This window comes from Pseudophryne corroboree, chromosome 4 (assembly GCF_028390025.1).
Source record: "Pseudophryne corroboree isolate aPseCor3 chromosome 4, aPseCor3.hap2, whole genome shotgun sequence".
Classification (NCBI taxonomy): domain Eukaryota; kingdom Metazoa; phylum Chordata; class Amphibia; order Anura; family Myobatrachidae; genus Pseudophryne; species Pseudophryne corroboree.
The window spans coordinates 556,548,031-556,558,023 of NC_086447.1; the positions used below are offsets into that span (position 1 = coordinate 556,548,031).

At 48.8% G+C, this 9,993-nt stretch overlaps 1 protein-coding gene across 1 annotated transcript; it reads left to right on the forward strand.

Annotated features, from left to right (window-relative positions):
* The first annotated feature begins 7,009 nt into the window (after positions 1-7,009).
* LOC134910955 (paraneoplastic antigen Ma1 homolog) lies at positions 7,010-8,377 on the forward strand. Its single transcript, XM_063919347.1, has one exon. The coding sequence runs from the start codon at positions 7,010-7,012 to the stop codon at positions 8,375-8,377; it is 1,368 nt and encodes a 455-aa protein (XP_063775417.1).
* The last annotated feature ends 1,616 nt before the right edge of the window (positions 8,378-9,993 follow it).

Here is a 9,993-nt window from a genome sequence, read left to right on the forward strand (position 1 = left end):
AGCATGCAGTGCTATGGAGTGAAGGGGGAAGTGAAGAAACTTCATTCCCCCGCAACTTCCCCCCGCCGCCGCGTCGGCCGTATCCGCCGTTCGGCAGCTCGGCAGCGGGTCGCCTCATGTGTAGGGGGCTTAAAAGACATGACCAATGTGAAAGATTAACAATGTGGAAGATGAGCAATTTCCCTTGAACTTTCCAGAGCCCTGACAAATGAAATTAAGTGTACACACTAAAGGGCCCTACACACTGGCAGATAACACTGAACTCGTTCATATTGTTTAGTGTGTAGGCACCAACAATGAACGATACGCAGCCCTGTGCTCGTTCATTGTTGGTGCCCCGTCGCTTATGCATGCAGGCCAATATGGACAATCTCGTCCATATTAGCATGCACTGCTAGGGAGCCGGGTGATGGGGGGAGTGAATTATCTTCACTACCCCCGCCGCCGGGTCGCCCGCCGGATGTCAGGCACCTTGGCGGAACATCGCCGAGTGTGTAGGGGGCTTAAGCAATTTTTCAAACAATTTGAAAGACAAAAGATATCTTGGGCTGTGAATATTTATGTACATGTGATTTCCTAGTTTTTTATTTTTAATAAATTAGCAAAAATCTGAAAAATGTAACTTTCCCTTACGTCCTAGAGGATGCTGGGGACTCCGTAAGGACCATGGGGTATAGACGGGCTCTGCAGGAGACATGGGCACTCTAAGACTTTAGATGGGTGTGAACTGGCTCCTCCCTCTATGCCCCTCCTCCAGACCTCAGTTAGATCCTGCCCAGAGGAGACTGGATGCACTGCAGGGGAGCTCTACTGAGTTTCTCTGAAAATACTTTTGTTAGGTTTTTTATTTTCAGGGAGCACTGCTGGCACCAGGCTCCCTGCTTCGTGGGACTGAGGGGAGAGAAGCAGACCTACTTTACTGATAGGCTCTGCTTCTTAGGCTACTGGACACCATTAGCTCCAGAGGGTCGGAACACAGGTGTCATCCTCGATGTTCGTCCCGGAGCCGCGCCGCCGTCCTCCTCACAGAGCCGGAAGATAGAAGCCAGGTAAGTATATGAAGATTGAAGACAACATAGGCGGCAGAAGACTTCAGTTCTTCAGAGAGGTGCTGCGCAGAAATCGCGCTGCGCGCCATTGCTCCCACACCCACACAGGCACAGCAAGGGTGCAGGGCGCAGGGGGGGTGCCCTTGGCAGCAATAATTACCTCAAATAACACTGGCACCATTGTTAGATACTGCGGAGGCAGTATATTATAAAACCCCCGCCAGTATAAAAAAATAAGCGGGACTGAAGCCCGCCATCGAGGGGGCGGGGCTTGATCCTCCAGCACTAACCAGCGCCATTTTTCTCCACAGCATGCTGCAGAGAAGCTGCTCCCGGACTCTCCCCTGCTGAACCAAGTAACAGGGGACAAAAAACGAGGGGGGGCACATTTATTTGGCGCAAATCATATATATAAAAAAGCGCTATATAGGCTGGGACTGTGTTTTCAGTGTCTAGTGGCGCTGGGTGTGTGCTGGCATACTCTCTCTCTGTCTCTCCAAAGGGCCTTATTGGGGGGCTGTTCCCATATTCATATATCCCAGTGTGTGTGGGGGTGTCAGTACGTGTGTCGACATGTCTGAAGCGGAAGGCTCGTCTAGGGAGGATGCAGAGCAGATGGTAGTGGTGTCTCCGTCGGCACAGCCGACACCTGATTGGTTGGACATGTGGAATGTGTAAAATGCTAATGTGACTTTATTACATAAGAGATTGGACAAAGCAGAGTCCAAGGACAAAGCAGGGAGTCAATCCATGGACCCTTCAGGGTCCTATAAACGTCCCTTTTCCCAGGTAGCAGACACTGATACCGACACGGATTCTGACTCCAGTGTCGACTATGAGGATGCAAGGTTACACCCAAGAGTGGCCAAGAGTATTCAATATATGCTTATTGCAATAAAAGATGTTTTGCATATCACAGAGGACCCTTCGGCCTCTGACACGAGGGTCTGCATGTTTAAGGAAAAGAAACCTGAAGTAACGTTTCCCCCACCTCATGAGCTGAACGCATTATTTGAAAAGGCTTGGGAAACTCCAGACAAGAGACTGCAGGTTCCCAAGAGAATTATGGCGTATCCTTTCCCCTCGAAGGACAGGTTATGGTGGGAATCCTCGCCCACGGTGGACAAGGCCTTAACGCGCTTATCCAAAAAGGTAGCGGATCGCAGACAGGAAACTACCTTAAAATCAATTTATGCGCATACGGGAGCTATACTCAGGCCTGCAGTAGCGTCGGCATGGGTTGGTATTGCAATTGCAGCGTGGGTAGATAACTTGTCATCGGACATTGACACCTTAGATAAGGATAGTATTTTGTTGACCTTGGGTCACATTAATGACGCAGCGTTATATATGAGAGAGGCTGCGCGAGATATTGGGCTGTGGGGTTCACGAGCCAATGCCATGGCAGTTTCTGCTAGAAGGTCCCTGTGGACCCGTCAATGGTCGGGTGATGCTGATTCAAAGAGACTTATGGAGGCTTTGCCTTACAAAGGTGAAGTTTTATTTGGGGAGGGCCTCGCGGACCTGGTTTCCACAGCTACCGCGGGTAAGTCTTCTTTTTTGCCTTATGTTCCCCCACAGCAAAAGAAAACACCTCAATACCAGATGCAGTCCATTCGGTCGCATAAGTTCAGAAAGGGTCGGGGCTCTTCCTTCCTCGCCTGAGGTAGAGGTAGAGGGAAAAGAACACCAGCTACAGCCAGTTCCCAGGAACAAAAATCCTCCCCGGCCTCTACAAAATCCACCGCATGATGCTGGGTCTCCGCTGGGGGAGTCCGCACCGGTGGGGGCACGTCTTCATCTCTTCAGCCAGGTCTGGGTTCAGTCGGATTTGGATCCTTGGGTGATCGACATTGTATCTCAAGGCTACAAACTGGAGTTCGAAGATGTGCCTCCACACCAATTTTTCAAATCGTCCATGCCCGCTTCTCCCCCAGAGAGGGAAATAGTTTCAGCGGCCATACAAAAGCTGTGTCAACAGCAGGTGATTATCAAGGTTCCACTAGGACAACAGGGGAAAGGGTTTTATTCAACCCTATTTTTGGTCCCGAAGCCGGATGGCTCGGTCAGACCAATCCTGAATCTAAAATCCCTAAACCTATATTTGAAAAGGTTCAAATTCAAGATGGAATCTCTTCGGGCAGTGATCTCCAGCCTCGAAGGGGGAGATTTTATGGTGTCACTAGACATAAAGGATGCTTACCTTCATGTCCCCATATATCCTCCTCATCAGGCGTACCTGAGATTCGCTGTACAGGATTGTCATCACCAGTTTCAGACGTTGCCGTTTGGGCTTTCCATGGCCACGAGAATTTTCACCAAGGTGTTGGCGGAAATGATGGTGCTCCTGCGCAGGCAGGGGGTCACAATTATCCCATACTTGGACGATCTTCTGATAAAGGCAAGATCGAGAGATCAGTTACTAAAGAACGTGTCTCTCTCCCTGAGAGTGCTACAACAACACGGCTGGATTCTAAATCTGCCAAAGTCGCAGTTGGTTCCGACGACTCGGCTGTCATTTTTGGGCATGGTTCTGGACACGGAAAAAAAGAAGGTTTTTCTCCCAATGGAAAAAGCCCAGGAACTCCAGAGCATGGTCAAGGACCTTCTGAAACCAAAAAGTGTCAGTTCATCAATGCACTCGAGTATTGGGAAAAATGGTGGCGGCCTACGAGGCCATTTCATTCGGCAGGTTCCATGCAAGAACTTTTCAGTGGGACCTTCTGGACAAATGGTCAGGGTCCCATCTACAGATACATCAGAGGATAAGCCTGTCCCCCAAGGCCAGGGTCTCTCTCCTGTGGTGGCTCCAGAGTGCTCACCTTCTAGAGGGTCGCAGGATCGGCATTCAAGATTGGTTTCTTGTGACCACGGACGCGAGCCTCCGAGGATGGGGAGCTGTCACACAAGGAAGAAATTTTCAAGGAATATGGTCAAGCCAGGAGGCTTGTCTTCACATCAATGTGCTAGAATTAAGGGCCATATACAACGGCCTGCAACAGGCGGAGAGTCTTCTTCGCAACCTACCCGTTCTGATCCAATCAGACAACGTCACAGCCGTGGCGCATGTAAACTGCCAGGGCGGGACAAAGAGCAGAGCAGCAATGGCAGAAGCCACCAGGATTCTTCGCTGGGCTAGAAATCATGTAAGCGCTCTGTCAGCTGTCTTCATTCTGGGAGTGGACAACTGGGAAGCAGACTTCCTCAGCAGACACGATCTCCATCCAGGAGAGTGGGGACTTCATCAAGAGGTTTTTGCAGAAATAACAAGTCGTTGGGGACTTCCTCAAATAGACACGATGGCGTCACGCCTCAACAAAAAACTTCGGAAGTATTGTTCCAGGTCAAGGGACCCTCAGGCAGTGGCGGTGGACGCACTAGTGACACCGTGGGTGTTTCAGTCGGTCTATGTGTTCCCTCCACTTCCACTCATCTCAAAAATATTGAGAATCATAAGACGAACAAGAGTGCAGACAATGCTCATTGTTCCAGATTGGCCTCGAAGGGCCTGGTATTCAGATCTTCAAGAAATGATCGCAGAAGATCCGTGGCCTCTTCCTCCCAGGGAGGGCCTGTTGCAACAGGGGCTCTGTGTGTTCCAAGACTTACCGCAGGTATGTTTGACGGCATGGCGGTTGAACACCAAATCCTAGCTAGGAAAGGTATTCCGGGGGAAGTCATCCCTACGCTAATCAAAGCTAGCAAGGAGGTAACGGCGAAGCATTATCACCGTATCTGGAGGAAATATATCTCTTGGTGTGAGGCCAAGCATGCTCATACGGAGGATTTTCAGCTGGGGCATTTTCTCCACTTTCTACAGACAGGAGTGGATATGGGCCTTAAGTTAGGCTCCATTAAGGTGCAGATTTCGGCCTTATCTATATTCTTTTAGAAGGAATTGGCTTCTCTCCCAGAAGTCCAGACATTTGTAAAGGAAGTGCTGCACATCAACCTCCTTTTGTGCCCCCAGTGGCACCATGGGACCTTAACGTGGTGTTACGGTTCCTAAAATCACACAGGTTAAATCACACCTCTTCAAACGGTGGAGTTAAAATTTCTCACTTGGAAAGTGGTCATGTTGTTGGCCTTGGCATCTGCGAGGCGGGTGTCTGAATTGGCAGCTTTGTCTCACAAGAGCCCCTATCAGATTTTCCATGTGGATCGGGCGGAGTTGAGAACGCATCCTCAATTTCTACCTAAGGTGGTTTCGTCGTTCCATATGAACCAACCTATTGTGGTGCCTGTGGCTATGGGTGACTTGGAGGATTCCAAGTCCCTTGATGTAGTCAGGGCCTTAAAAATTTATGTAGCCAGGACGGCTCGAGTTAGGAAAACAGAGGCACTGTTTGTCCTGTATGCGGCCAACAAGGTTGGCGCTCCTGCTTCTAAGCAGACTATTGCTCGCTGGATCTGTAACACGATTCAGCAGGCTCATTCTACGGCGGGATTGCCGTTACCAAATTCGGTAAAGGCCCATTCCACTAGGAAGGTGGGCTCCTCTTGGGGCGGCTGCCCGAGGCGTCTCGGCATTACAGCTGTGCCGAGCAGCTACTTGGTCGGGTTCAAACACTTTTGCAAAATTCTACAAGTTTGATACCCTGACTGATGAAGACGTCATGTTTGCTCAATCGGTGCTGCAGAGTCATCCGCACTCTCTCGCCCGGTTTGGAGCTTTGGTATAATCCCCATGGTCTTTACGGAGTCCCCAGCATCCTCTTGGACGTAAGAGAAAATAAGATTTTAAACCTACCGGTAAATCTTTTTCTCCTAGTCCGTAGAGGATGCTGGGCGCCCGTCCCAGTGCGGACATTTTCTGCAAGGCTTGTATATAGTTGTTGCTTACATAAGTGTAGCACCCAGCGCTTTTGACAGGCAGCAAATGTGAAATTGGACACCGGCCATTTTGTGTTTAGAGACTACATCTCCCAGACAGCCTTGGGTTTCAGAGGATATACAGAGAGACACGCAGAGGCTGTCGGGGGGTGGGGAAACGGCATGGGGAGGGGGGAGTGGAGAATGGAATGCTTTTGTCCAGAGGAGTGGAGGAGGAGATGGCCCAGTAGGGACTAGGGAGAAGTAACCATGTCTTGGATATAGCTAAGATGCAGCTGACAATGACTGGAGAATACTGGGGAAAAAGTCAACGTGACTGCACAGAAAGAGCCCGACTGAACGGGGCGACCCCAGTCTGATGAAGTTAAGTGGCCTACAGAGGATAATGCATTTCAAACCTTCCTTTTTGACCCCTGGAGAGGACAGTTTGCAGAGGGACACACTTTGGAGGAATGTGAGATAAGTAACAGTCGACAGTGTTATGTTTCTTGGTAAAGACTGATAGATAGTAGTGAAATTCCTTGTGATACTGCTGTTTTAAGTTGTCATTACCCAGTAAGTGATTGCAAAGGCCAGGATGTTATCTGTATACAAAAGGGAAGTTCAGGAAGGGACAGACAGGAGAAAGCAGATTCATGTGTTATGTTAATTTTTTCTTATTACTGCATTATACACCCTTTAGATATGTGGGTGCATTACTGACCAATATGTTTCTGTGCCTATTTAGTATATGTCCTCGTTTATTGATCGACTATAGTACCTTGTATATAAATGCATAAAAGCAATTGCTATTCCAGACCCTTTAATAAATGTGCCAGGGTGGCTTTTGCAACATATCCGTGTGATATATTCCTGTAGTGGGGGTGGTCTAAGCACATGGTGGGCAGGGGGTTTCCCGATCTCCCTCTGGTGTTCCTGAAATTGAACACGTCCCAGAAGAGCACGTCACGTCAAGATTCGGGTGGAGGCACTAATACCAAGAGAAGTACAAGGTGAGAAGCATTGCAAAGCGGGAAGAGTTTAAATACACACCATTACCCAGAAAACCCAGGTAAAGGGGTGTTGCAGTGGAGTGCACTGCTGAGATTCGTACAGCTAACTCAGAATTTGCTTACCAGGCGGGCGCCATGGCTAGTTTGAAGCCAGAAGAAGTATATGGTTGGTGTGAACAACTATCCAACGATTCAGAATGCTGTTTTGTTTTGTGCGGTGAACTGCATGAAGTTCCAGATGACGAGGTTACCAAGGTAATTGCAGATCGGACAGGGATGCAGAGGCCAAATGTACTGGGCAGGAGGGATGATGCTGTGCTGCTAGAGAGCGATGCTGTGTTGGAGAGAGGATTGATCCCTGCTGTTTTTTCCTATGAGGGAAGCAAACGTTGGAGCGTAGTGTTGCCTCTTAAGCTGAGTGAGGGGATGAGAGTTGCCCAAGAATCAAATCCTACTGAAGAGAGGGCAAGGAGCCCCATTGTACAGTCCCCTGACATTCGAAGACAAGATGATTCACCTCTGGGCTTAGATGGAGCCTCTGACACGCAGAGTCAATTATTTTTGGTCGCTATGAATAAACTCGTGGAGCAACTGGGAAGAAACCAGTATGATGGTGGATATAGGAGATTGAGACCTTTCTCAGGTGTCCAACCTGTTCCAACTGGAGAAGATGCCTATGAGGTGTGGAAAGACACTGCAATCCAGTACATGGAAGAGTGGCACTGTCCTGAGACTGCAAAGAGACAACGGATAGTGGAGAGTTTACGTGGTCCAGCAATGGAGATTGTGCAGGCCACTCGTCGGAGTGACCCTAATGCTACTGCACGGAACTATCTAGCGGCTCTGGAAAGAGAGTTTGGAACATCAGAAGATGCCACTGACCTCCTTTACAAGTTAAGAAACACCTGTCAAGAGCCGGGGGAGAGATTGTCCAAATATCTATACCGCCTGGACAAGCTAATTTACTGCATTGTGAAAAAAGGGGGAATGACCCTCAGTGAAGTAGATGGGAGTCGCATGCAACAGTTACTAAGAGGAGCACTGTCTTTAGACCCAGTTGCATTGAGGCTCCGGGGAGACTCTACTAGAAACCCAGCTCCTTCTTTCAACCAGCTAATCGATGAAGTCAAACAAGAGGAAGCTATAATCGAAGCTAGAGATGGTGTAGCCAAAAAGATAAAGACTGTTAGCCTGAAGCAGGAAACCAGTACAAAAGAGGTGGAGTTGCTGAAGATCCTTCAAGTGCAGAAGGAACAGATAGACCATCTGTTAGCCCTTAAGACAGCTAGGGAGGCCCCAAGGCCTTCGCATCCATCATCTCCAATACAACTAGAGAGTCGAGGTGACCCCAGAAGATGTTTCGAGTGCGGTCGGCCTGGACATATAGCTAGACAGTGTCCAGCCAGATGGAATCAGAGGTCATCATATAAGCAATCCCCACAACCTGAACAGCCTTCGGGAAACGAGAAAGGGGGACCAGAAGACCCCACACTGGCCCCCTAAAGAGAGTTAGTACCAATGCTGTGGGGAACTCACCTGCTACCTGGAATATATTGCCACCTGGCCTAGTCGGTCCAGCGCCTCATGTGACTGCCTTATTGAATGGACAGAAGTGTACGGCTCTACTGGATAGTGGTTCCCAGGTGCCCATTGTGTTCGAGAAGTGGTTTCGTGAGAATCTGATGTCAAGGTACATCCATTGTCTGGGCTGACCATCTGGGGCCTCAGTGAACAGAGCTATCCATATCTCGGATACATCACAGTGGACCTCAAGTTCCCAAGAGAAGTGGCTGGGATTGAAAAAGAAGTGCAAGTAGTCGCCCTTGTGTGTCCCAATCCAGAAGAAGAGGATAGAGATGTGCAAGTTATCATAGGAACCAGTGCCCATTTGTTCAATACACTAGCCCAATGGTGCAGAGAGGAGGGTGGAAAGGAATATTACCAGACGCTCACCATTCATCCTGTATGCCTGGCGGCCTATCGAAAAAAGGAGGCAGAAGAAGCTCAGAAAAAGAGTGTGTTGGTTGCAGACAGGTTCCAACCATGCTTTGAAGGTACAGATGCCATGAAAGCCGATCTAGACAGACTGATCAAAGAAATGTTAGAGAGGAGAGATGTTTTCTCCCTAGGAGATTGGGACCTAGGGCTGGCTAGAGGGGTCCAACATAAGATTCGTCTTACTGATGAAAAACCCTTTCGAGAAAGGTCACGAAGATTGGCCCCTGCGGATTTGTATGATGTAAGAAGTCATCTTAAAGGTCTACTGGAGAATGATGTCATTGAAAAATCAGAGAGTCCCTATGCCTCTCCAATAGTGGTGGCTCGTAAGAAGAATGGTGATATCCGGATGTGTGTGGACTACCGAACTCTTAACAAGCGAACAGTGCCAGACCAGTACACAGTGCCTAAAGTTGATGAGGCACTTGACTGTCTGCAAGGAAGCAAATGGTTCTCTGTGCTAGACCTCAGGAGTGGGTACTACCAGATTCTGATGAGTCCGGAAGATGCTGAGAAGACAGCCTTCATATGCCCTGAAGGGTTCTTTCAGTTCAAGAGAATGCCACAGGGGGTAAAAGGTGCCCCAGCCACCTTTCAGAGGTGCATGGATGAGACAGTGGGGGACATGAATTTCCATGAAGTAATCGTGTATCTGGATGACTTGATTGTTTTTGGGAGGACTCTACAAGAACATAACGAGAGATTGCTCAAAGTACTTGACCGATTGAAGAGTAAAGGGCTAAAGCTATCTTCAGAAAAGTGTCGACTATGCCAGAAGCAAGTCAAGTATGTTGGGCACATTGTCAGCAGAGAAGGGATCTCCACTGACCCAGCCAAAGTAGAAGCTGTGGCAGAGTGGCCACGGCCCACAAAACTAAAGGAACTGAGGTCTTTTTTGGGGTTCTGTGGGTACTACAGAAGATTTGTTCCAGGATATTCTAAATTAGCCAAGCCTTTGACAGAATTAACCAAAGGGTACCCACCAGTGAAGGGGCGGATGACCCAGCAAGGAAATAAACACTTTCTCCGTGTTAATGACCTATTTGGGGAAAGATGGACAGAAGAGTGTGAAACTGCATTCAAGAGGTTGAAGGAGGGCCTTACCCAGTCTCCAGTGCTCG

What these genes read in the sequence shown, in the direction of transcription:
- LOC134910955 (XM_063919347.1), top strand. Translation starts at nt 7,010, where the DNA reads ATGGCTAGTTTGAAGCCAGAAGAAGTATATGGTTGGTGTGAACAACTA.